This window comes from Erinaceus europaeus, chromosome 10 (assembly GCF_950295315.1).
Source record: "Erinaceus europaeus chromosome 10, mEriEur2.1, whole genome shotgun sequence".
NCBI lineage: Eukaryota > Metazoa > Chordata > Mammalia > Eulipotyphla > Erinaceidae > Erinaceus > Erinaceus europaeus.
In genome coordinates this window covers 39,114,416-39,141,850 of record NC_080171.1, presented here as the reverse complement: position 1 = coordinate 39,141,850, position 27,435 = coordinate 39,114,416, and the positions used below count along the sequence as shown (strand labels likewise).

The 27,435-nt window shown below is 38.4% G+C and overlaps 1 protein-coding gene across 1 annotated transcript in view; it reads right to left on the bottom strand.

Moving 5' to 3' along the window:
* PRUNE2 (prune homolog 2 with BCH domain) overlaps positions 1–27,435 on the bottom strand; it is a 328,462-nt gene that overhangs the window by 236,127 nt on the left and 64,900 nt on the right. Inside the window, exons 2-5 of the mRNA XM_060199543.1 lie at positions 16,798–16,902; positions 11,989–12,191; positions 9,686–9,855; positions 950–1,102 (exon numbers count right to left, since the gene is read on the bottom strand). Of these exons, the coding sequence (XP_060055526.1) occupies positions 950–1,102; positions 9,686–9,855; positions 11,989–12,191; positions 16,798–16,902 (631 nt within the window). The remainder of the gene's footprint in view (positions 1–949; positions 1,103–9,685; positions 9,856–11,988; positions 12,192–16,797; positions 16,903–27,435) is intronic.

Sequence of the window (27,435 nt, the reverse complement as noted above, 5' to 3'; positions counted from 1 at the left end):
CAAGCAGATGATCCAAAATCAGCTAATAGCAATCCCAAACGTGGAACTGTTGGCATTTAGGTAAACAAGTTACAACATAATACTGCATCCTTCAGATAGAATAAAGCAAGGCATCATTTTTCACTGTAGCCCAGGGCATTTCCCCAGTGGGATTAAGGCCTGGTATTCATTCCATAGACCAAACTAGTTTAATACCACACTGATTTCACACTAGTTTCCCCCACCAAAAACATTTTCCAAATAAAGTGTTCTGCTTCAGACACTGCCTAGGAGGTCTCAAGCTAATGAAGGAAGTCATGCATCTTAAAGAATTTTTATAATTGCATATTGTCTAAGGTTAAGGCCTCATCAGGACACTCGCCAGCTGTCTGTGTGATGATGGGAAGCAGATACACTGTTATATCCTTTGTTCTCATCTAGAAACTAGAAATAATAATAGCACCTGTCTTACAGTTGAAGATTCAGTAAGGTCATGTGGTTATATAGCTAATGCTTTATATGTATTAGGCACTCAAAGTATTACAGCTCTATACTATTATAAAAGAATCCATCCAGAAAATCTACTTTTTGAAAAAGCCTAGAGAACAATTTTATCTGTTTACCTGTTTTCTCTCTTACTTCTTTTTTCTAAAACTAATTGTTTTATGAAATCCAGTGTACTTAACATTGCTAGTCCAACAATCTCAAAATAGAAGGCTCCGAGCACAGGGATTTCATGTAATGATGCATCTGGGGTGTGCATTAGATGTGTGTGAATTAACCACACATCCTGATACTAAGGCCTCAGTGGAGAGGCTGTGGTATAGGCTGCCTGCTTTCCAGGTAAGTCAACATTCAGTGTCTGATAATTTTCCATAAGCATGAACAATAGAGAAGAAAATAAAGATATATTAAAATATACCATCAAAGGCTTGGCTGCACCCCACAGTGCAGGGGGACAGTCACTCACCCTGAGCATTGAATTGGGTCTCCTGCAGGATGTTGATAATATCCTCTCTTGGAGGCAAGCTGGGAAATTTGTCCTCCAGGATAGAAAGAATTTCTTCCTGATTCTCTGAGATCTTCTCAGACTCCATGGTCATCCAATTGAAAAGGATGCTACCTAAAAGATATAAACAAAAATGCTTTTTTTATTTATATAATTTTTATCTATAAAATGGAAATATTGACAAGACCATAGGATAAGAGGGGTACATTTCCACATAATTCCCATCACCAGCACTCCTTATCCTATCCCTTCCTTGATAGCTTTCCTATTCTTTAACCCCCTGGGAGTATGGACCCAGGGTCATTATGGGGTGCAGAAGGTGGAAGGTCTGATTTCAGTAATTGCTTCCCCACAGAACATGAGCATTGGCAGGTCGATTCATACTCGCCGTGCTACCGCCCGAAACCCTCTTTCTTTCTTTTTTTTTTCATTCAAGTCTATATAATGTATTATGACAGTATATAAGTTTCAGTACAGTAGTATGCTTATCAACTGGATATATACTGAATTAATGAGCTTCAACTTCTTAAACACTAAAAGTTTACAGAGTGCCACTGGCAGCAATCAAGGAATCCAATATGGTGGTAAACATGAAGCCCATTCCCAGTCTTCCAGGTGCTAAAAGTAGTTGCAGTTTTGAAATTATTTGCTATTATCTAGCTAAATAAATTTATAAGCTGGGTCTAAATTTCAGGGTTGTAATGTGAAGTGGTTTGCTGATATGAACTACTGATCTCTCACAAGCTCCTTGGGCTTCTATGTATAATATCACCTTGAAAGGGAGAAGTTATTACAGTTCCTGCTCCACTGCCCTCCAAGCCAGCACTAACTGGAGTCACAGGGATAAAGACGTCTTACTTAGTGACTGAGTGATTAAACTCTCTAGCCCACCTCCAAAGCCTACTGATTTATCAAGATGTCAACATCTCCCTTTCAATATAGCCTTCATGTTAGTCATTTGGGAGGCTGGGGAGATAACATAATGGTTATGCTAAAAGACTTTAATGGCTGAAACACCAAAGGTCCCAGGTTAAATCCTTAGCACCACCATAAACCAGAGCTGAGAAAAGCTTGGTTAAAATTAAAAAGAAAGAATGAAATAAAGTCATTTGGAAGAGGGGATAATTAAAGAGACTATAGATCAATTAATATATATTTTCAAGACAAAGGAGATAAGAAGTATCACTGTGATAATATATTGTATTTGAATCTAGACCAGAATTTATGAATCAGAAAGGGTTCCTGAAGAGAGTTGTCCCTAGTTGAAACTAAAAGGATTAGAGGTGTGAGTCAAAGGCCAGGCAAGAGGAAGATCATGCAAGTAGATAATATGCAAAGGCACAGACTTAGGAGAGAACTTAATTCACAAATGAGGCCCATCTGGATGAGAAGAGGAACTCTGCCAAATGCCATCATACATATAGGAATATTCTGAGAAGCTACCCAATATGCAGACTTTCTAGTGCTATATAGTAACTAAAATGGAACCATTATTTTCAGAAATAAAATAGTGAACTGGTCACATTCAAGGCTTGTTGATGTATACAGCTTTATAAATGGCTAACCAGCCCCTAGGCTCTGGCCACTCCCTCAGTTCTTCAGAAGAAACAGTGTGTGAGTGTGAGTGTGTGTGTGTGTGTGTGTGTGTGTGTGTGTGTGTGTGTGTGTGTGTGTGTGTGTGTGTGTGTAATAATTAATGCAGACCTATTCTCCAGGTTTTGTAGGTCTCAGGGTAAATGTCAAAATATAAGAGTTACTCCATAATAGATTTAGAAACCAAGATCTTGGAGGGAAGTAAATGTACACAGGAGGATACACTGAGTGTTGCATTTTCCTCTTTGGGGTATTTGTTAATTTCTAAACCGTGGATAGTGAGCTGAGAAAATTAGAGGAGTTAACAAGTTTCACAAAGGGAGGGAGATAAAAAATGAAATTTAAGGCTCTCGCCAGAAAAGAAGTATTAGTTAAAGAAGCCAGGTTTGGACATAAAATCCCTGAAATCAACTTTGGAAAATTGGGGCAAATATGTTGTTTCTCCTGAAAAAACTGAGGGAGCAGCCTGAACTACGGAGATAGTTAGCCCTGGTTTACAGCAAGTGTATGTACATCTCACCATTAATGAGTCCTCCAATCTACCCTCTCTTTATTTTAGTTTTTTTTTTAAACAAACCACTTTGTGGTTAATAATAATAATAATAAACCACTGACTGCTTGTGTTGGAGGTAAATAGGACAAGAAAAATAAAGAATAAAAAATTGTCCTCATAGATAAAATGTCCAAAGAACCTACAAATGACCTTAAAATATTAAGTACATTTAGCAATGTCTCTGGATATATGGTCAATAATACAAGGTCACCTATATTTCTGTGAACAGTCAGAAAGTCAGATTTAATAGCAAACAAAATAAACAAACAAAGGCCTGTAGAGGCCAAAGAGATTGTGAAGGTAAAGCACTCTGCATGCATGTGTGAGTTCCCAAGCTAGGTATCCAGCACTGCATGTGCCCCAGTGATGCTATGCTTCTTCCCCTGCCCCCAGCCCATCAATAAGTAAATCTTTCTAGAAAGCTATATGTGTCAAAATACAAAATACATTCAAAATAATTTCATTAGAGCATGTCTTGTTTACAGTTAAGCCAAGAATTCCATTTTTTTAACTTAGGGATTTGACTGGAAACCCATAAAATAAAAACAACATTGTATCCAGAAATTTATTTTATAACTACTCCACTTAACAGAGCCCTAGAACAATTCAATGAAAAGAGACTGAAGACATTGGTTTATGATTAAGTATAATTTTATATTAGAATCTTGGGAAGTGGTATAGTGGGTAAAGTGTTGGGCACTCAAGAGGCCGGATAGGAACTTTATAATTAGATAGAAGACAATTAAATATAACTTTATCAGTAGAAAGAAGATGACAAGTAAATGTGGGAGGGAAGCTAAAAAAAAAAGATATCCACTATACTCACTCATTTTACATTTTATAGTATTGGGGAAAAAAAAGAAATGTTAATACATGTTAGCGCATTTCCCATGGATATCTGAAAAATCATTTAAAATAAAATAATTCTATTTTAAAAAAGACTATGACACAACTTTATCCAAAGGATTCATTCACAGTAAATTTTTCTACTTCACATTAGACTCATTCTGCTACATATTTAGTTAAATATAAATCTCAATATATACAGTAGCCAAAGGCACCTTTTAGCAGAATCAAACCTTTTTTTTTTTTAAGTGTATAGTTGATTTAACATTTAGAAAATTCTGTAGAACTAAAACAAAACTTAAGTCCATATAAATGTACCCCAAAATGTCCCAGCTATTCACAGACTTGGGGGATTTACAACAACAAGCAACAAAGTAATTATAAGAAAATAGTAGCAAACATTTTATTCTCTTAGAAAAAAATATCAGCCACAATATTTTTTGTTCAAAAGAATAGAGAAGCAGAGGTCTTCTTGCCAAAAGCAAACGCAGTACATTAATATTAAACATGATCTAATGAAGTCAGAAGTTGTTTGGGGAAAACATGCACCACAGTAAAGGCATATTCGCATGGTAAATTCTTAGCAGAAAAGAAAAGCTTTAAGCCTCTTTCTTTGTTTCACCTGGGATTCAATTTTTCATATTGAAACAGATCAAATAATGAATAATAGAGGGAAGAGGGGGAAGTAGGAGGAAATAAAAGAAAATACAACATAATTTTTTGGTCATAATCTTATACATTTGAAATGTCTGAATTTAAGATTAAAGCTTACTGTTGTATGTCAGAAGAAATTATTTACATTCTTTTTAACTTTTTTTATTTTTGTGATTAGTAATAGATTAGAAGATTCTAAGATTACAATGAAAAGTTCTTCACCACCAAAGAAATAATTTATATTCTAAGGTTTGAGAAATAATTATAGTTTTATATCTAGCAGGAAAAAAGTTCCTTCTCTCTTCGTAAGCAAAACAGACATAATTCCTTTTGGACTTTGTGCCTTTTTCGGAGGAGATGAACACTTCACTCATTATAAGAGGTGGAAAGGGGAGATGGAGGGGTGGGGGAGAGAAACCTGATCTTCTCCTATTTGACTTCCTTCAAAGTATCTTTTTGAAGCTGCTAATCCAAGTACTAAAATAGTGAGCAACTCAAATTTATTAAAGCTTTAAGCAGAATTGCTAATAATACAGGAGAGAATTTGTTTCTTTAAAACCAGGGCAGGGGCCCAGCAGTGGTGCACCTGCTTAAGTGCACATAGTACTATGTATAAGGATCTGGTTCAGACTTCTCATTCCCCATTTGCAGGGAGGAAGCTTCACAAGAGGCAAAACAGGTCTGCAGGTGTCTATTTTTCTCTCTCCCTTTCTATTTCCCTGTCCACTCTCAATTTTTCTTTGTACTATCAAATAAAAATGGAGGGGGGAATGGCCACTAGGGGCAGTGGATGTATAGTGCTGGCAGGGATAACCCCAGATGTAATAAATAAATAAATAAATAAAACCTAGGACAGAGTTTTTTTCACATTCTAAGTTAAGAACAATTGCTGTTATTTGTTTCAAAATTCATAATGTTGCTCTGTCAAGGCTTTATAGAAATATTTATTTATTTATTTCCTTTTGTTGCCCTTGTTGTTTTATTGTTGTAGTTATTATTGTTGTTGTTGGCTAGGATAGAGAGAAATGGAGAAAGGAGGGGAAGACAGAGAGGGGGAGAGAAAGATAGACACCTGCAGACCTGCTTCACCACTTGTGAAGCAACTCCTCTGCAGGTGGGGAGCCGAGGGCTTGAACCAGGATCCTTGGTCCATTCTTGCGCTTTGCACTGCCTGCGCTTAACCTGCTGTGCTACCGCCAGACTCCCACTGTCTATCTTTTCTGCTACTTACCCTTCTTTTTCCCTCCAGTAACCACCATGTCTCCAGAGTGAGATTTTTGTTTTTATTTATTTTAAATATTTTAAAATTTCTTTATTGGGGGATTAATGTTTTACATTCGACAGTAAATACAATAATTGGTGCATGCATAACATTTCTCAGTTTTCCACATAACAATACAACCCCACTAGGTCCTTTGTCATCCTTTTTGAACCTGTATTCTCCCTCAACACCACCCCAGTCTTTTACTTTGGTGCAATACACCAACTCCAGTTCAGGTTCTACTTGTGTTTTCTCTTCTGATCTTGTTTCTCAACTTCTGCCTGAGAGTGAGATCATCCCATATTCATCCTTCTGTTTCTGACTTATCTCATTTAACATGATTTTTTCAGGCTCCATCCAAGATCAGCTGAAAATGGTGAAGTCACCATTTTTAATAGCTGAGTAGTATTACATCGTGTCTATATACCACAACTTGTTCAGCCACTCATCTGTTGTTGGACTCCTGGGTTGCTTCCAGGTTTTGGCTATTACAAATTGTGCTGCTAAGAACATATGTGTACACAGATCTTTTTGGATGGGTGTGTTGGGTTCCTTAGCATATATCCCCAGGAAAGGAATTGCAGGATCATAAGGTAGGTCCATTTCTAGCCTTGTGAGAGTTCTCCAGACTGCTCTCCACAGAGGTTGGACCAATTTACATTCCTACCAGCAGTGCAGGAGGGTTCCTCTGACCCCACAACTTCTCCAACATTTGCTGCTGCTACCTTTTCTGATGTATGACATTCTCACAGGAGTCAAGTGGTATCTCATTGTTGTCTTGATTTGCATTTCTCTGACAATCAAAGACTTGGAGTATTTTTTCATTGAGTATTGTTTCTCAGCCTTTTGGATCTCTTCTGTGGTGAATATTCTGTCCATGTCCTCTCCCCATTTTTGGATGGGGTTATTTGCTTTCTTGTGGTTGAGTTTGGCAAGCTTTATATATATATTTATTCTAAATTTTTTATTATCTTTATTGAATAGACACAGCCAGAAATTGAGAGGGAAGGGAGTAATAAAGAGAGAGAGAGACAGAGAGACACCTGCAACAGTACTTTACCACTTGCAAAGCTTCCCACCTGGAGGTGGGGACAAGGGCTCGAACCCAGGTCCTTGCACACTGTAACATGTACGCTCAACCAGGTGCACCACCCACCACCTGGCCCCTACACCATAAACCCTCTTGTGGCCGTCTACAGGACCTTGCCCTCATTGTGGAATAATGATAGAAACTGCCCCAACTCTCCAATGGGAGCCTGAGTCAACACACTCTGCCACTCAAGGAAGACAGGTCCTGAAATGAGTGCAGCCTGGACTGTTCCTAGCTGTAATCATGGAATTCAAGTTCAGACCTATAGGGATGCAGAGGTTACGAAGGCTCCTGTGCTAAATATGAATAGACATGGGCCCCAGATCAGATCAATTGGGTTAACAGGTAACAGTATACTTTCCCCATTCTTGGGAGCTACTCTTTGCTCGGATCCTGCTTTCTAGTCCTTTTTCCAAATATGACACCATTTTCCCAGACAATTATTTGGGTCCACGTGCATATTAGATGTCAGGTTCAGGCAAAAACTAATAAGGTCATGGGCCTCTTAGAATATACCTAAAATAAACTTTCTAGCTTTTTCCAAAATAAAAACCCCCAAGTCTCATCTGCTCTATTCTTACCTTCAGGTTCTTGATCACTAAACTCTTTGTTCTGCTTTATCTCTTAGTTCTTGATCACTAAACTATTTATTCTGCTTTATCTCTTTTCAGCCACCAAGTTGCAGATGCTACCATGATGCCAACCAGACTTTCCTGGGCAGACAATCTCACCAGTGTGTCCTGAAATCCCATTTCTACAGACTCTTGCCCCACTAGGGAAAGAAAAAGACAGGCTGGGAGTGGACATGTCAACACACATGTCCAGCAGAGAAGCAATTACAGAAGCCAGACCTTCCACCTTCTGCACTCCATAATGACCTTGGGTTCATACTCCCAGAGGGATAAAGAATAGGAAAGCTTCCAATGGAGGGGATGGGATACAGAACTCTGGTGGTGGGAATTGTATAAAATTGTACCCCTCTTATCCTATAATCTTGTCAATCATTATTAAATCAATAAAAAAGGAAAGAAATGTGTATGAAATTAGTGTTGCTTAAGAACAAGTGGTATTTCTGTTATAAAGATTTTTTAATGTTTTAATATAAATTTATTTAGTTGCCCTTGTTGTTTTTTTATTGTTGTGGTTATTATTGTTGTTGTTATTGATGTTGTCATAGATAAGACAGGGAGAAATGGAGAGGAGGGGAAGACAGAGAGGGGAAGAGAAAAATAGACAGAGAAACATAGGTGTACACCGCCTGTGAAGCAACTCCCCTGTAGGTGGGGAGCTGGGGGCTCAAACTGGGATCCTTATGCTGGTCCTTGTGCTTTGTGCCACCTGCGCTTAACCCGTTGCGCTACCGCCTAACTCACTATAAAGTTTTTTAAAACTACAGTTTTTTATAGGGATATATAAATACTCCCTTTGAATTTTGTGTTAATGTCTAACTGGAAAACTGTGAGACCTAAGTTTTGGTTTAGTGTATATATCTAAGTCCAACTTCAGTCTTATATTTAATTAAGATTCAAGAGTTAAAATTGACCCATTACCCAAGTTATGACACTTGAGTTAACATCAAAATCCCTTGGTTCATCATCCTTTAGTTCCATTTGTTATTTCAACCTGTCAATCATTGTTGTTGCTTTTTATTTTTTTTTTTGCTGCCCTTGTTGTTGTTATTGTTATTATAGCTGCTGTTGTTGGATAAGGCAGAGAGAAATTGAGAGAGGAGAGGATGACAGAGAGGAGGAGAGAGACACCTGCAGATCTGCTTCATAGCTTGTGAAGCAAGCCACTTGCAGGTGAGGAGCTAGGGTCTTGAACCAGGATCCTTAAGCTGGTCCTTGCTCTTCATGTCATGTGTGCTTAATCCGATATGCTACCGCCCTGCCTCCTTGTTTTTCATTTTATATGTTAAATATTTATACAAAAATCTATGTCAATGTTCAAGATGAACTGTTAAAGGAAAATGTTTCCTACCAAACTATCTAAAATGACACAATATGGCACTTAGTGTTAGTCTTTCTTGGCATCAAAGTCAACTTTCAGTTTGCAGCCTGGAAAGCAATCTTTGCTATCAGTGGGTTCTATGGATGAAGATGAAGAAGAGTGGAAGAGAATAATTGATAGAGTGTTTTTCTCAGTCCCCAGGTGCTTCAAACAGGAAGAATGAAGATGGAATATGTTACAAAGTTGGGGGAAGAGGTCTTAAAGGAGGTGAAAATTTAATTATATTATCCTTGATACAACAGTATCACCAAAATGAAATGGGTGTGTTTTGTCATCTAAATTGTATTATGGAAACCAATTATCTATCAGTTTCAGGGTTATTTCAATGTGGGGCTTGGGATATTCTTCCCATACTCCCACTGCTGTGGAATAAGCATCACCTCTGGAAGCTGCTAAAGACAGCCAGAGGAGCTATTCCAGCTCCCCAACAGAGGTGCAGTTGTTGCATTTAAAATTCTTATCTAGCATAACAGCAAAGATCTCTCATGTCTATTTTTAAATGCACATTTTTAATACTCAATATAATGCTACTCTTTAACAAACTCTTTACTCCCTGCCTCTCTGATGAAGCTTCCTGTGGTCTTTAAAGGGATTGTTAAACCAAGAATGGATCACACTCTTTCTGCATGAGCAAGTCGAGAGACACTCCATTAAGCCTTCCAGTATTTAATAGAAAGAGTCATCTCTCACCTCTGAGGAGATGAGCCAGCTGCTCAGTGATGAGTTCAGGAGCCTCCTGGAGAATCTCTTTTACCACGAGGGAGGAGGAAGACTCTTGGAACTCCAGCTTGCCATCACCATCACTCTGCTCAACTGGATTAATGACCTTGACAACTGCTGATTCTAAAGTTTTGTCTTCACTACAAAGCAAATGGAGGAAAGGAAGAGAAAAAGATATGGCATGCTTTCTGCATTTCCAACTTAATTTCTGCTCCTGTACAAACCACTTGCTCTCAGTCAAAAATATGAGCACACTCACATGAGTTAGAAGAGTTGAACCTTATCCTACATATTTTCATTTTCTACTAATTAGAATACCTCCATACCTTAGCATTTATAGCTCTAATTTTGCTGGTGGAAAATAATAATTGTAATAATAATGAACATTTATTGAACTTCTAGTACAGGCAGACTTTTAAATACTTTTAGTGTACTGTCATGTTTTAAGAGCCTCATGAAATAGTTCCATTTAAAATTCCTATTTTGTAAATGGGGAAACAGAAACACAAATTAGTTCAGCAATTTTTCCAGGTTCACACAATTAAATTCTGACAATCTGGTTTCAAAACTAGTGATTCCTTCTCTGTGCTACAGAGAATACAGTGTTTCATACTTCTACCAATATTCTTTATACATGTGATTACTTGAATTTAACAAAGGCAGGAAGATGTGAATAAAACTTTATTATTTCAGGGAGTCGGGCAGTAGCACAGCGGTTAAGTGCAGGTGGCGAAAAGCGCAAGGACCGGCCAAAAGATCCTGGTTCGAGCCCCCAGCTCCCCACTTGCAGGGGAGTTGCTTCACAGGCAGTGAAGCAGGTCTGCAGGTGTCTATCTTTCTCTCCCCCTCTCTGTCTTTCCCGCCCCTCTCCATTTCTCTCTGTCCTATCCAACAATGATGACATCAATAATAACTACAACAACAAAAGAACAAGGGCAAAAAAAGGAAATAAATAAATAAATATTTTTTAAAAAGAGTTAAAATTTAAAAAAAAAATTCTTTCTGTCTTCCAAAAAAGAACTAATGATTATGAAGGCAGTGAAGATGTAAATTTATTTTTTAATATTTATTTATTTATTCCCTTTTGTTGCCCTTGTTTTATTGTTATAGTTATTGTTGTTATTGATGTTGTCATTGTTGGATAGGACAGAGAGAAATTGAGAGAGGAGGGGAAGACAGAGAGAGGGAGAGAAAGATAGACACCTGCAGTCCTGCTTCACCGCTTGTGAAGCGACTCCCCTGCAGGTGGGGAGCCGGGTCTTGAACCGGGATCCTTGGTCCATCCTTGCTCTTTGTGCCACCTGCACTTAACCCACTGCGCTACTGCCTGACTCCCAATTTATTTATTTATTTTTTAAGGATTCTAGTTCAGCAATTGGGAGGTTAACTCTGCTGGTAGAGCACTGGGCTTGCTTGCATACATGAGGATCAGAATTCAACCTCTGACATCAAAAGGAGTGAAGACGCTCTGGCCTCTCAGTTAATAAATAAACAAATCTCTTTAAGGAATTCTGTTTTGTAATAATTCCAAAGTCAGAGTTCATTTCAGTCTCAAATAAACATGCATTTTCCAGTTTTAATTGGTACCAAACTTTAAAGATCTTGATCAACAAAGGTGCTTCATAGATTACTCGTTTGGCTTCTTGTACTGTCTTTATCCATAAGAACTGCATTAGTTGGAGACATATGATCAATTTTTCCCCTCTCATAGTAATTAAATAGTGGTTTATATGACTACACATTAAAAAGTAAAACTATACATTTGTAGAGCACAAGACTGGCACACGATATCCCAGAGGCATCATCGTATGCCAGGGACAAGTGGTGCTCTGTTCTCTCTACATAAAACTAAATATATAAATATTTTTAAAGCACCAAAATAGTCAATGCATGAATTTAGTCAAGCAAGCTGTCATCCTGAACATAATAGATGAAGTTGTTGAAGTACCAGTAACTCTCAGCCAGTTGTCAACAATTAATTGATACTACTCAAAGCTGTCTCTCAGACTTTATGAGAACTGTGGTGATTGTTCATGTTAATTCAGCAAAAAGAAGAGAAAAGTGATAGCACCAGAGCTTCTCCTAGCAATACAGCACTTCTCATCTGGTGTGGGGGTTCAAACATGGCAAGACAGGCTCCCTACCTAGTGAGCTATCTCTCCAGCCTTATTCTCTGCCTTTAATATATCTCTTTAAACCACACAAATCTTGATCCAGATGTTACTTTGCTAAAAGATCAAACCTTATCTCCACAGTATCACATTAAGCCTTACCTTGCTAGCACGTTGCTGCCAATAAGTGTTATAGATAACTTTCCTTCATCACTTAACTGATGCAGATCAATTTCATCCCGGAATATATGAAATGACTCAGAGATATTTAGCTCTTCTAAAATAAACCTTGTTTCAGTGAAATAGTTGAATTCAGTTCTTGGTATATTCAGCACTGGCAAACAGAGAACCTCAGGTGGACTGACCTACCAAAAAAAGTTGACTAAATTACTGACAACAGCAGCAGGAAAGAATACAACCACATTTACTCAAATGTTGGGGTGACATTAAAAAAGTTAGAGTTTCTTTTGTTGGTATTAAACCATTGATATTCATAACCATCTTTTCTTTGACCTACTTAACAGAATACATTCCATGGGAGTCACTTAATTTTTTATTATTTTATTAATTAATTAATTTATTTATTTATTTATTTTTACCAGAGCACTGCTCACCAATGGCTTATGGTAGTTTGGGGGATTAGACCTGGGATATATGAGCCTCAGGCATTAAAGTCTTTTTGCATAAACATTATGCTATCTCCCCAGTCCCCAGTTAAATAAACTTTAACCTCTTGTTGCTTTACTTGCAACTTTTCATATCTTACTTGAAATACTCTGTTTCATATCATAGACTAGAATTTAAAACTCTTCTGGGATTACAAATGTACATACATTTATGAAATTAGTAGAGCATTAAAATTACAAAAGAGAGCAAAGAAGGGATTTGATGACAGAAAAACACACACAAAATATCTCTCCTTCTCTGTCTCTCACCCTCTATCAAAAAAAAAAGGAAGGAAGGAAGGAAAGAATAAAGGAAGGAAGGAAGGAAGGAGTGGTGGAGTCATGCAGGCACCAAGAACTAGCAATAGGAAAAATAAACAAAGTAAAATAAAATAATTCAAGCCTAAAGTAGCTAAATATATCTACTTATTGTTAAATCTAATAAGGATAGTTAAACATATTGATTTACCTATGATGTTTATTTGCTAAAATATTTTTTAAAGAATTTATTTATTTATTCATGAGAAAGATAGGAGGAGAGAAAGAACATCACTTTGGTACATGTGCTGCCGGGGATTGAACTCAGGACTGCATGGTCGAGAATTCAATGCTTTATCCACCGCACCACCTCCCAGACCACCTAAAATATTTTTAATTGAAGATACTGTGTAGTTCAGTGAAAACTCATAAGCCTCATTTGGCCCACAGACTACCAGAGTATGGTTTCCTGTAAACTAAGTTTCATTAACAAAGATCTTTGCTTTAAATGTGTGTCTTTATAACAGGAAGCCAAGAATTGAACAAAATCTAGAAGATTTCAGATATTGAGAGGAGGGGGAGAGGAGAGAGAGAGAGAGAGAGAGGGAGGGAGAGAGACCGACCTGCAGACCTGCTTCACCACTCCGGAAGCTTACTCTCTACAGGTGGGGAGCGGGGGTTTGAATCTGGGTTTCACACACTTAATGTTTGTGTTTAGCCAAGTAAACCACTGCCTGACCCCAAAATCTTATTTTTTCTATAGGAATTTTAAAAATAAAGATGCCTTTAGAAAAGGAGAATCTGGGTATTGATTCAGTGGGAGAAGACATCCCTTCCATGAGTGAGGTCCTGGGTTTAATCCATACCACCACACACACAAACACACACACAGAGGGGAAGGGAGAGGAAGAGGAAGAGAGAGAGAGACAGAGAGAGAGAACACATACAGAGAGAGACAAATCTTAAATATCACTGAGAGAATATGGGCTTGGTAACACTGAATTTTTGCATAAAGTAAATGACCTTTATTTTCACATCATCACCAACTCTGTCACAGTATAGTGCTTATTACACAATTTAACATCTTTATCATTTATTCTTCCCTCCCAGCATTAAGAAAGCAGGGTTTTTATTTTGGTCACTTTTGTTCAGTTATGATACCCAATGCATGAAATAGTCTGACACATAGTAGACATTTACTACATATCTGTTGACAGAAATAAATGAATCACCCTATGTTATAGTATACAAAGCACAAAGCCACTGTAATGAAGTGTTTTTTTCTCCCACCTACAGGTTAATAGTAAATCAGCAATTGGATAATAACCATTAACATTAGTTATTTTTCCTAATTAATAATTAATTAATTCCTGGCATTCAACTTCAGTAAACTGAACTAATTATAATGTCACACCTGTCATTGAAGACAAATTATTGCATATTCAAAGGGCATGTGGCCTAGGCCTATCCTAGCAGAACCTGTTCTGAAGTAGGTGTCAGAAGTTAGGTGGCAGTCCCAGCCTCTGCTGAGTAACTCACAGAAGCCATATTCATTTATGTATTTATTTTTAATTTATTATTATTTTACCAGAGCATTGCTCAGCTCTGGCTTATGGTGCTGCAGGGGATTAAACCTGGGACTTGGGAGTCGGACAACAGGGCAGCAGGTTAAGCGCATGTGACACAAAGTGCAAGGAAGGTGTAAGGATAACGGTTCGAGCCCCCAGCTCCCCACCTACAGGGGAGTCGCTTCACAGGCAGTGAAGCAGGCCTGCAGGTATCTATCTTTCTCTTCCCCTCTCTGTCTTCCCCTCCTCTCTCCATTTCTCTCTGTCCTATCCAACAACAATGACCACAATAATAACTACAACAATAAAACAATAAGGACAACAAAAAGGAATAAATAAATAAATATTAAAAAATTAAAATAAATACATAAACCTGGTACTTTAGAGCTTCAGGCATGAGAGTCTCTTTGTATAACCATTATGCTATCTACCCCCACCTGATATATTCTGAGCCCGTTTTCCCCATCTGTAGAAAGGCACTTGCCATCTGAAGTGAAAACTATTAAAATGGGATGATGTGTGTAAAACTTAAAAGCTTTGTACCTATCACATGTTTAAAACTCCAAGTGGGAGTAGCCAGGTTCTCTAGGAAAAATTTAAATGGAGACGCAGAACTCAGGGAATGGTTTGGGAGCCCAGAAAACAAAGAGAAAGAAACAAAAATACAGCAAGTTCTCAATAGGTCAACCTTCAGTAATACCATATTTGTCTCCAAGCTTAGTGGTGCACTTCAAAGAAATCAAACCATACATCTCTCTTTTCTTAGTATATTCTACCTCATAACTACCTTTTCTTAGTATATTCTACCTCATAACTCACTTCTTTTTGTCAGGTGTCATTATATTAATTTAAGACATTTTATTGTTGTATATGGTGTTCTTAGTATTATATAATTTTCTGGAAATTCCATGCCACATATAGACTCAAAACCAGTTTGGTTCAGTCAGCAATCCTAACTAGCAATATTAACTAGCAATACTAACTAGCAATACTTTTTTTCTCCCAGGAAATAAAAAAACCCTACTTAATTAGTATTTGATATTCATATCTTCATACAGGTATTTTTATCATTTCATATCAACTAATCTCTCATAAATTTCAACAAATTTTAAGGAAAACTCTCATAGAGATTAGAATATTTTACCATACACTATTATTAGTAGATGCCCTGTAGCTGTTCTTGCTACCCACCACTCACTTCAGAAAATTAAAAATTGAAATGGAAAATAAATGTACATTTTTTAGGCTTTAAGGTGGTCATAATTCTTGTATAAAGAAATTATTTATTTATTAAGTAGAAATATTGACAAGACTATAGGATAATCGGGGTACAAATTTTAAATCAATTTATAGAAAAGTTTTTCAACTCTATAGTCATGTAATAACATCACAGAATAGAAAGATTCTCAATCAAATGAGATTATGCTAAGGATGAACATACAACACAAATTCAGAGCTAAAAATATATTATATATATGGCATATATTGCCACTATTCATTGCTTGACTAAAAATTCCAATCAATATGCTGTATTGCTCATCTATTATTCATCCAGGATATTAAAAATATTGTACTTCCAAGGGCAACACTATCCAACAAAAATGATTTAAAAAAATTTCGCCCTTACTTTTGTTAATTTTTAGAATCCCCATAAAAAAATAATCAGCTTTCACAAGGACCTGCGTAAGGAACCCAGTTTGAGCCCTCAGTTCCCCACCTGCAGGGGGGGGGGGTCACTTCACAAGCGGTGAAGCAAGTCTTCAGGTGTCTATCTTTCTCTCTGCCTCTCTGTCTTCCTGTCCTCTCTCAATTTCTCTCTGTCCTATCCAACAACAACTATAGTAACAACAACAATAAAAAAATAAAAAAAATCAGCTTTCACATTATTTTTAAATGTTTTGTTTGAAAACACTGGTCTTACTAAAGTCATGTTTTATGAAGCATGTCAATAAGGATTAACTAGAGCCATGCCTAGCACATACTAGATGCTCAATAAATATTTACTGACTAATAAATTATAATAATGTACTCTCTATAGCCATAAACCAGAACATGAAATATTGATTTAATAAATTCATTAAATTTCTAAAAAAAAAAAAAAAGGTTTGTTTTTAAAAGTTATATCATGGGGACTCCATGCTGTGATGTACCCAACTTAGAGTACATGTTACCATGTGCAAGTATCTGAATTCAAGGCTTCCTATCCTCACCTGAAGAAGGGAGTAATCACAAGTTTATCTCCATTCTCTCTCTCTCTTTCTCTCTCTCTCTCCTCTCTTTCCCCTCCCTCCTGTCTCAATTTCTCTCTGTCCAGTCAAAATAAAAATAGAAAAAAAAAATTTAAAGGAAAAATGACCACTGGGATCAGTGGATTAGTCCTGCAGGTGCCAAGTCCCATGATAACCAAGGTGGTAACTAAAAAAAATGAAATAAAATAAGTTATATCATAATTCAGATGCAGATATCATAATATTTCTCACCTTGTCCAGAAAGTAAGCATATGTAAAGGCAGAAATGAGAGAATCCAAATCACATGATTTATGTCCAATCACCACATGGACCTTCTCCAAGCGTTTACTTCGATTCTGAAAGAAATTAAGATACAGGGAGTCAGGTGGTACCACAGCGGGTTAAGCACACATGGTGTAAAGCGCAAGGACTGGCATAAGGATGCTGGTTCAAGCCACCACCTCCCCACCTGCAGGGGCATCGTTTCACAGGCAGTGAAGCAGGTCTGCAGATGTCTAGCCTTCTCTCCCCCTCTCTATCTTCCCCTCCTCTCTCCATTTCTCTCTGTCCTATCCAACAACAACATAAATAACAACAATAATAACTACAACAATAAAACAACAAGGGCAACAAAAGGGAAAATAAATAAATATTTAAAAAAAGAAATTAAGATACAGCACCACATTTTAATCAACAACAAAAAAAATCAGTAAAGAACAGGCTTCCAGTTTTTAGTGTCTGCCTTAGCTTTATTCATACATAAGTACAGAAATTTGTGAAATTATTAAGGACATAAGAACATAAAATCATACATGTTTAACTTTCAAAAATGCTGATTCAAATTACAGAAAATTGACATGAAGAAAAATATGATTTTACTAAGATTATCCATAACCTAAGATGGTGATGTTTCACCTGGTAGAGTTCACATGTTACCATGTTCAAGGACCCAGAATTAAGTCCTTAGTATCCACCCACAAAAACAAGCTTCAGGAGTGATGGAGAAATGCTGCAGGTGTCCTCTCTCTCTCTCTCTCTCTGTCTCTATCTATCTTTTAAAAAATTATCTTTATTGCTTATTGGATAGAGACAGCCAGAAATTGAGAGGGAGGGGGGAGACAGACAGAGAGAGAGAGAAAGAGCAAAGAGATACCTGCAACACTGCTTCACCATTCGCAAAGCTTTCCCCTGCAGGTGGGAACCAGGGGCTTGAACCTGGGTCTTTGCACATTGTAACAGGTGCGCCACCACCCAGCCCTTCACTGTCTCTCTTTTAATAGTTTAATTAAATGTTCTTTAATTATCTCAGAATGAACTAAAGGCTTAAAAATGAAATCATATGATCAGGGAGGTGACTCAGTGGATAGGCTAAAGAACTTGCATGTATGGATGGAGACCTAGGTTTAATCCATAGCACTATATATGCCAGTAAGGTTGTCTGAAACATCTCTCACACACACACACACACACACACACACACACACACACACCATAAATGCACAAGGTCCTGGGTTTTAGACCCCAGTCTCCACCTGCAGGGTGAAAGCGTCATGAATGGTGAAACAGTGTTGCAGATGTCTCTCTGTCTCTCTCCATCTCTATCATCCCCTTTTCTTTCAATTTCTGGCTGTCTGTATCCAATAAATAAATAAATTAAGATAATACAAAAATACCTAAATACACAATCATTAAAAATAAAACCTAAAGACCTTAAAATACCGATAATAAAACATAGGTGACACACTCATGGACATAGACTGCAGAAATGTCCTTTGAGACTCAATTCCAGTGGCAAAAAATAAATAAATAAAATAAATGGATATCATAAAACTAAAAACTATGACAAAAAAGAGTCCAACTACTTATTGGCAGAAGATATTTATTTACACAGTTTACATTAGACAGGAACTTAATATTCAAAATATATTTTAAAAATACAAAAAAACCACAATTAAGCACTAGACAGAATATAGAAATAGATACGTGTTCAAAGAAGAACTGTAGATACCCAATAGGCAATTTAATTTATACCCCAAGGACTCCATCATACCCAACCAAAAAGAAATGTGTGCACCTATGTTCATAGCAGCACAATTCGTAATATCTAAAACCTGGAAGCAATCCAGGTGCCCAACAACAGTTGAGTGGCTGAAAAAGTTGTGGTATATATACACAATGGAAGACTTACGCAGCTATTAAGGACAGTGAAAGTGAACTCACCTTCTCTGACCCATCTTGGATGGAGATAGAAGAAATTATGTTAAGTGAGCTAAGTCAGAAAGATAAAGATAAGTATGGGATGATCCCACCCATAAACAGAAGTTAAGAAAGAATCACAGAAAGGGAAACTCAAAGCAGGATTTGACTGAATTTGGAGTAGGGCACCAAAGTAAAAATCCTAGGTTGAGCATGAGGATTGATGTTCAGCTTCACAGGGAGGGGAGGAGGAGGGGAATGGGGATGGGATCTGACACAGTCTTTTGGTGGTGGGAATGGTGTTTATGTACACTCCTATCAATTTGTAGGCAAATAAATCACTATTTAATTAATATGAGAGGGGAAAAATTGATTGAATATCTCAAACTTTTTAAAGCACAGACTGAGGTTTTTTAATACATAGGCCGAGTCTTTGATATGTTGACTCTCTTAAAAGCTTAGACCAGGGAGAACAGAAACAACGGGTGGCACAGCTATATGCAAATAATGTCAAAGGACATAAATTATGGTGATGTTGTATATGATACAGCAAATCCTAACAAAGGGATATTTCAAAGCTAACCCAATGGCCAAATAATGTGATTATAGTAATAACTATCTATTGTCTTCTTAAACCCTAAGACAGCAGGATCCTCCCACTTCCTCTTTAGAGCCTATATTTTCCCCAGTCCTGGAACCTCTAGGGTGGGGTTCACTTTCCTGCATGCTTCTCTCAAGTCATACCAAATGATATTCCATCCGCCGATCCCAACCTAATCAATGCAAGGAGTGCCACCCCAGCATGCTTCTCTTCAGACTGTGTCCAGAGACATCAGGCATGGAATGTCAAACCTTCACCCTCATTACTCAGGTGAGACCTTTCCTTTCATAGTATTCACAAATTCCATTCCAGGAGATTCATTTCCTAACAAAATCCCAAAAACTAGATATAGACCAGGTCCCATAAGATAGAGCATATTTTCACAAGTATCCATAAATTAGGGCAAAATATATACCTGAAAGCAAAAATACACAATAGTCTGTAGTGAGTCAGTAAAAAGTTCATAAAAAATAGTGTCTACTTAGACTTAGATACCCTCCTCACCTACTTCCTATTACAATTCTCTCACTCCAAAGCTAACCTTATCAAAGAAAAGACTGTAAAAGCTGAGTAAGGGCAAGAGACTGGCATACTTTAATGATGACTCTTTAGCCACTATCAGGCCACCCCATCAGCTGGGGCCCTATTCGGGGAGTCCTGAGACTCCCAAACAGACAAGATGGGCCTTGACCTCGAATAAATCCCTCTCTTTATTGTTATCGGTCACTGCTATCAGGAACAACACAATAGACCCCTTTGTGGACCCCCATAGGACATTTCCCTCAACTTGGATCAACAATGGTAGAGAATGTTCCATCCTCTGAAGGGAGGCTGGACAATATACTCTATGCCACACCTGAGGGAGATGGGTCCTGATATTGGGGCAGCTTGGAATGTTCCTACTTATGACCACAGAATGTGAGCTCAGATCTATAGGGATGCAGAGGTCACATAGGCTCCTAAGCTCAATATGGGCCCCAGATCACATCAAACTGATGAGGTTGAAAGTCAACAATATTTATACACCTTTCCCATATTTGGGAGCTACTCTCTTCCCTGATCCAGCTTTCTGGTCCTTCTGCCAGCCATGACATCATCTCCCCAGACAATAATTAGGATCCACCTGCATATCAGATTTCAGGCTCAGGCAAAATCAAACAAGCAAACAAACAAAAAAAAACCACTAGTATAGCCACAGGCCCTTTGGAATATAACTAAAACATGCCTACTAGCTATCTACAAAATGGAGGGCCCCCCAACTCTTCATATGCACTATTCCAGCCTTTAGGTCCGTGATTGGTCAACAACTTGTTTGGCTTTGTATGTTAATTCTCTTTATAGTCACCAGGTTCCAGATGCTATAGCAGGATGCCAGCCAGACTTCCCTGGACAGACAACCCCACCAATGTGTCCTGGAGCTCTGCTTCCCCAGAGTCCTTCCCCACTAGGAAAAGAGAGAGGCAGGCTGGGAGTATGGATCAACTTGTCAATGCATATGTTCAGTGAGGAAGGAATTACAGAAGTCAGACCTTCCACCTTCTGCAAACCCACAATGACCTTGGGTCCATACTTCCAGAGGGTCAAAGAATAGGAAAGCTATCAGGGGAGGAGATGGGATACAGAGTTATGGTGGTGGGAATTGTGTGAATTTATACCCCTCTTATCCTATGGTTTAGTCAATGTTACCTTTTTATAAATAAAAAATTAAACTTCATTTATTATTAGAAAATGTAAATCAAGGTAATTTTTTATTATTTCTTTTACTTTTTACCACAGCATTGCTCAGTTCTGTCTTTGGCTTATGGTGGCTCCTTGGATTAAACCTGGGACCTGGGAGCCTCAAGCATGACAGTCTGTTTGCATAACCATTATGCTATCTCCCTTAAACAAGTCAAGACAATACACTATCACCTCCAGCCTATGAGAATGGCATACATATCTGTAACTGGAAACAATACATGTTGACAAGGATATGGAGAAAAAGAATTCTTATACACTTTTGGTAAAATATAAATTGGTACAGACTCTGTGGAAAGTAGTATTAAAATTCCTTAAAATCTAAAACTAGAAACACCACAATTCCCACAACATCATACTCTTACTAAAGAATTAAAAAAAAAACAGTAATTATAAAAAATAGACTCTGTTCCTGGGCAGATGACCTCACCAATGTGTCCTGGAACCCCACCTCTCCAGAGCCCTATTCCACTAGGAAAATATAGAAGCAGTCTGGGAGTAAGGATCGACCTGTCACTGCCCATGTCCAGCAGAGAAGCAATTACAGAAGCCGGACCTTCCACCTTCTGCACCCCATAATGACTCTGGGTCCATATATCCAGAGGGATAAAGAATAGTGAAACTTCCAATGGAAGGGGTGGGATACAGAACTCCAGTGGTGGGAAATGTATGGATCTGTACCTCTTTTATCCCACAATCTTGTCAGTCATTATTAACTCACTAATAATAATAAAAAATAAAAGAACAGGGAGCCAGGTGGTGGCACAGTGCAAGTACCAGTATAAGGATCCTGGTTCGAGCCCCCGTTTCCCTACCTACAGGGGAGTCGCTTCATAAGCAGTGAAGCAGGTTTGCAGGTGTCTATTTTTCTCTCCCCCTCTCTGTCTTCCCCTCCTCTCTCGATTTCTCTCTGTCCAATCGAACAACAACGACAGCAGCAACAATAACTACAACAAAGATAAACAAGGGCAACAAAAGGGAAATTAATAAATAAAATTTAAAAAAATAAAAGAACAAACAAAAAATAGACTCTATGTTCAAGGCAGCACTAACTCACAACAGCTAAGACAACTATGATGGAAGTATTTTAGAAGCAACCTAAATATTCACCCTCAGATAGCTAGATAAAGGGCTGGGGAAACAGCATAAAGGTTATGCAAAAAAGACTTTCAAGCCTAAGGCTCTGAGGTCAGAGGTTCAATCCCCAGCATCACCATAAGCCAGAACTGAGCAGTGTTCTGGTTAAAAAAAAAAAAGATAGCTAGATAAAGAAGTTGTGGTATATATACCTCATAGAATACTACTCCACTACTCAAAAGGGTGAAGTCTTGCTTTCTGAAATAACATGGATAGAACCTGAGCTGATTATGCTAAGCAAAATAAGCCAGAAAATGAAAGACAAAAGCTGGAAGACTTCTCTCAGATGTGGAATATAAATAACCAAAGCAAAAGGACTAACAGATAACAATGAAAACAACTCCGACTCTGTTAAATAGATGTTAGTTATCAGAAGAGCAAGGGAGGGAGGAGGTGGAAGGACAGAGTAGAGCTATCAGTCTGGTCATGGGAATGGCACTGGGACTATAGCAATGGGTGTGCTGATGCTTCCACACACAAGAAATGTGAAGCTGAACTCCATTTGTAAGTCAATGGCAATCAATAAAAAGGTAAGCATAAATAAATAAATAAATAAACAAATATTATATAAACCCTTTGAAGAGAATTACACATACCTTAATCCCATCCCTGCCAAACCTAGCTCTGATTGCTTCCTCATTCTGCTTCCTGTCTTAATATCACAAACTGAGAGCTGCTCACTTGGCTGAGTACACTTTGAAGGTTGCAATCTCACTGTCAGAGTCAGACTGCTCCCTTTGTGCCAGACTGTCAAATACTCTTGTGCTAGCTAAGGAAATTTAGGTTAAGTGCAGTTATATTCCATTACAACATTAGGAAATCACATTATTGTCGAAAGCTGCTCTTCCAAGAAGCTTGAAGGTCTAAGTAGACATTACCTCATTTCTCCTTTCAGATACTGTAGGCCAGACAGTACGATGATGAACAACACTTTATATATGTCAGCAGGAGTATATGATAGGGGCAGGATTATTCCCAGAACTTATGGCCCAGAACAGTGACCCTATCTCCTTTGTCCTGTATCAATACTTCATAATGCCATGATGACTGCAGCGTCTACAAAATGAGTGAGTACAGGGACTGAAAGAGAGAGTTAAATGTATCACATCCTTCCTTCCTTCTTTCATTCCTTCCTTCTTTGCATCCTTCCTTCATTTCTTTTTTTCTTTCCTTCCTTTTCTTTTTTCTTTTTTTTCTTTTTTATTTAAGAAAGGATAAAGTAACAAAACCATAGGGTAGGAGGAGTACAACTCCACACAATTCCCACCACACAATCTCCATATCCCACCCCCTCCCCTGATAGCTTTCCCATTCTCTATCCCTCTGGGAGCATGGACCCAGGGTTGTTGTGGGTTGCAGAGGTCTGGCTTCTGTAATTGCTTCCCCACTGAACATGGATGTTAACTGGTCGGTCCATACTCCCAGTCTGCCTCTCTCTTTCCCCAGTAGGGTGGGTCTCTGGGGAAGCGGAGCTCCAGGACACATTGGTGGGGTCTTCAGTCCAGGGAAGCCTGGCTGGAATCAGATCTGGAGCCTCACTCTAGCATGAAAATTGTACTTGGTACCTGTGGTACTTCCATATAATGCTGGGTCTTCAATCTAACTGCACATCTGGCAAGGTAAATCCTCCAACATTGAGCTATCTCTTGGGCCCTGATATACGAATTCTAAACAAAGTAAGGTTTCAGGCATTGATGGCATTAAAATAATCACAAAGCTATCCTCTCTGTTTGCCTGTCTTAGGTTAAATGCCTTATATGTTTTTTTATTTACGAGCCAAACCAATCATGACTTATAAAAGAAAGACATTAAGGGGCCAGGCTATGATGCACTTGGTAGAGCAGACATGTTACAGGGCACTAGTAACCAGGTTCAGCCCTGATCCCCACCTTCAGGGAGAAAGCTTCATGAATGGTGAAGCAGTGTTCCAAGTGTCTGTCTGTCTCTCCCCATTTCTCTTTCCCCTTCTCCTCTAAATTTCTCTGTCCAATAAATAAATAAGATATTTTTAAAAGAAAGAAAAAGGGGCATAGGGTGGTAGTATAGTGGGTTAAGAACATATGGCACAAAACTCAAGGATCCTGTAAGGATCCCTGTTCAAGCCCCTGACTCCCCACCTGCAGGGGGGTCGCTTAACAAGCAGTGAAGCAAGTCTGCAGATGTCTATCTTTCTCTCCCCCTCTCTGTCTTCCCCTCCTCTCTTGATTTCTCTCTGTCCTATACAACAACAATAATAACAACAACAATAAACAACAAGGGCAACAAAAGGAAAAAATAGACTCCAGGATGGAGTATCCCCCAACTCTTCATCTGCACTATTCCAGCCTTTAAGTTCATTATTAATCAACAGTTTGTTTGGCTTTGTATATTAATTCTCTTTACAGTCTCCAGGTTCCAGATGCTAGCAGGATGCCAGCCAGACTCCCCTGGACAGACAACCCCACCAATGTGTCCTGGGGCTCTGCTTCCCCAGAGCCCTTCCCCACTAGGAAAAGAGAGAGGCAGGCTGAGGTATGAATCAACCTGTCAATGCCCATGTTCAGTGAGGAGGGAATTACAGAAGCCAGACCTTCCACCTTCTGCATCCTTTACAGTGGTGAGTCAGGGCTGAGGGGTGTCTCTCTGTCCCTTCCTATCTTTCTCATCCCTCTCAATTTCTCTGTCTCTATCCATAAAAACAATACAAAATAAAAATAAATGAATGAAAGAAAGATACTTAATGTCCTCTAAACACAAAGCATGCAAGACCAAGTCTCACATCTTGGAATTCCTCAAAGATATTGATTTGTCCTTACGCATGTTAAAGAGAATGAGTACTTCTGAGTCAATTTGTTAGCCACCAAGGATTAACTATAGAAAGACTTTTCCAGGTATTATACCATAGTCCCACCACTACCACCACCACCAGCAGCACCCCCCAAAAAAAAAAAAAACTGACCAGAAATTTTAGTCTGGAGAGTATGTTAGAACAGCAAAAGGAGCATGATATTTAAAACACTTAATGAGCTTTAAGAGTGAAAGGCCAGAGGTTGAAAAACCTCAGATGTTGTTTAGTTCCTGATTCAATCACCACTGAAACAATAATGACTGGGTAGCAAAACATCATTGCCACGTAAACATACTCAGACACAGTGCTTCTGCCAGTTTAAAAGAATAAAGCAAGAAAATTTATGTGTGGGTTCTTCAAATCTGGCACAAAGATATCATGTGCCAGAGACTAAAGCCCCACTTTTGAGTTTCTTTTAGTGGTGTGAACACAGCAAACACAGGATCAAGTCAAGGCAGAAAAATCTGGGAAGTGATTTCAGGTGTCCGGGGTAGTTATTGTGTACTGCTTGGTTCACTCTGCAGTGACAGCATCACCTGTCAGCTCAGCAGTAACACTGACCCACAGAGACACTTTAGCACATGATACTTTTTGGACTCCACATAGCAGGTCTGTGGTTGCCTTCCTATGTCACATCTCCCTATATTCAGAAGCTCACAGATGCTCAATCTTCACATCTATTTCCCCTGACATTTCAAATTGGAGTTTGGATTAATCAAAAATTAAGTCCAAATAAAGGTGTCATGTGTATGATTTATCAATTCAATTTACTTGCCATTCAACTAATAAAAAGGTGTTTGTGCCAGGTATTGTTCTAAGCATTAGGGGCATGGAATTGCTAGTCTTCGTGACACTTAGCATTGTAATGCAATGAGATATCATGAAGGACTAAGTGGATAGTGATAAATGGATGGGGAGTAAGACTACTAGGATGAAGCTCTTTGAATAAGCCCTATGACCTACCACCAAGCACCTTCCAACCCTTAATGAGGCTCTCAGAGAAGGTAACATTTGAGGAAAGACCTGAATTAAAAAATTAGGTAGAACCTAAAGGTATCTGAGACCAAGGGAATAGTCAGTGCAAAAACATTAGGAGGAAGAAAAAAAGTAATAAATAATGACTATGTATACATTTTCATATTATGAATAATATTCAAAGAAGATATCCATTACCCTATACTAGTACAACCACATTAAGTATTTTAAAAAATTAGGAGCTCACAAAATAGCTTACTTAGTGCTGTTGTCTTACTTCTCCACCACCCACCACACTCTCCCCCCCCAAGCCCTAGCCTTCCTGCCTCTCTATCTGAAAATATTAGCCTCGAGTGATGAAGCCCCAGAGGGGTCCAAAACATGTAGCTTAGAAGACTCACTAATACCTAAGCCCAGTGTTATGGAAGCATAACATAAAATGCAATTCTAAAAGAATTGCATTTGAAAACATATTATGTTGCCTTGTCACCTACACTTATGAATCTTCCGTAAAAGAAATTAAGTGAATGTACTAGTAACTTAGATCTCAACTGTAATATGCTTTCAAAGTGTAATTCATATACCACTAAAACAAGACTGCTTAATGAACTTTGTATCTTATCTCTCTTTAACAGCCAGAAAAATGCCTAAGCATTCAGATTCAACTACTCAGCAAAGGAAATTGTGCTTGTCAGGCCAAAGCAATTCAAACACAGGCACAGAAAACAGAACTGACTGATCAGAAAGAGGGTTTCCAAGACCCTTCATGAGATTTTTTTCACAACTCAGCCATCTCCAAAACACAGTTGCTCCTGCCAATATGTTTCTGCATCCTTTTTTTAAATTGTGTTTTATTGGAAAATCAACAGCTTACAAGACAGTCGTCACATGAGTACAACTTCTCATCCTTTGTAGTAAGTGTCTGTATGCCAGTTTCACCACATACTGAGGTCCTCCAGCACCTTTGTGCATTGGATCCCCAATGCCCTCTCAGCCCCTCTCTCTACCCCCACCATGTTCCTGGCTTAAGTTTCCACATTCTGAAGTTCTGTAAATAACCTTAGTGAGCAAGCCTTTGCAATAGTCCCACTATAATTTCCAGTACCTATCTACACTTTTCTTAAAAAACTGTATGATTATTTTAAAACAATACAATTAGATGAGCTTGTTAAAAAAAATTGAAGCTATAGGGCTCCTTTTCTCATACATGAAGGCAGGGAGGGACTAAGAGATATCTCACTGTACATGGGCACATGCCTTGCCATGCACGCCACTCAGACTTGACCCCTGGTACCACATGGATGTGCCAAAGCAGCAAGGGAAATACTAACATCATGGTGTCTCTCTCTGTCTCTCATCTCTCCATCTGAACGAAAAAGTCAGACCATGGGCAGTGGAGTCATACATTGCAAAACC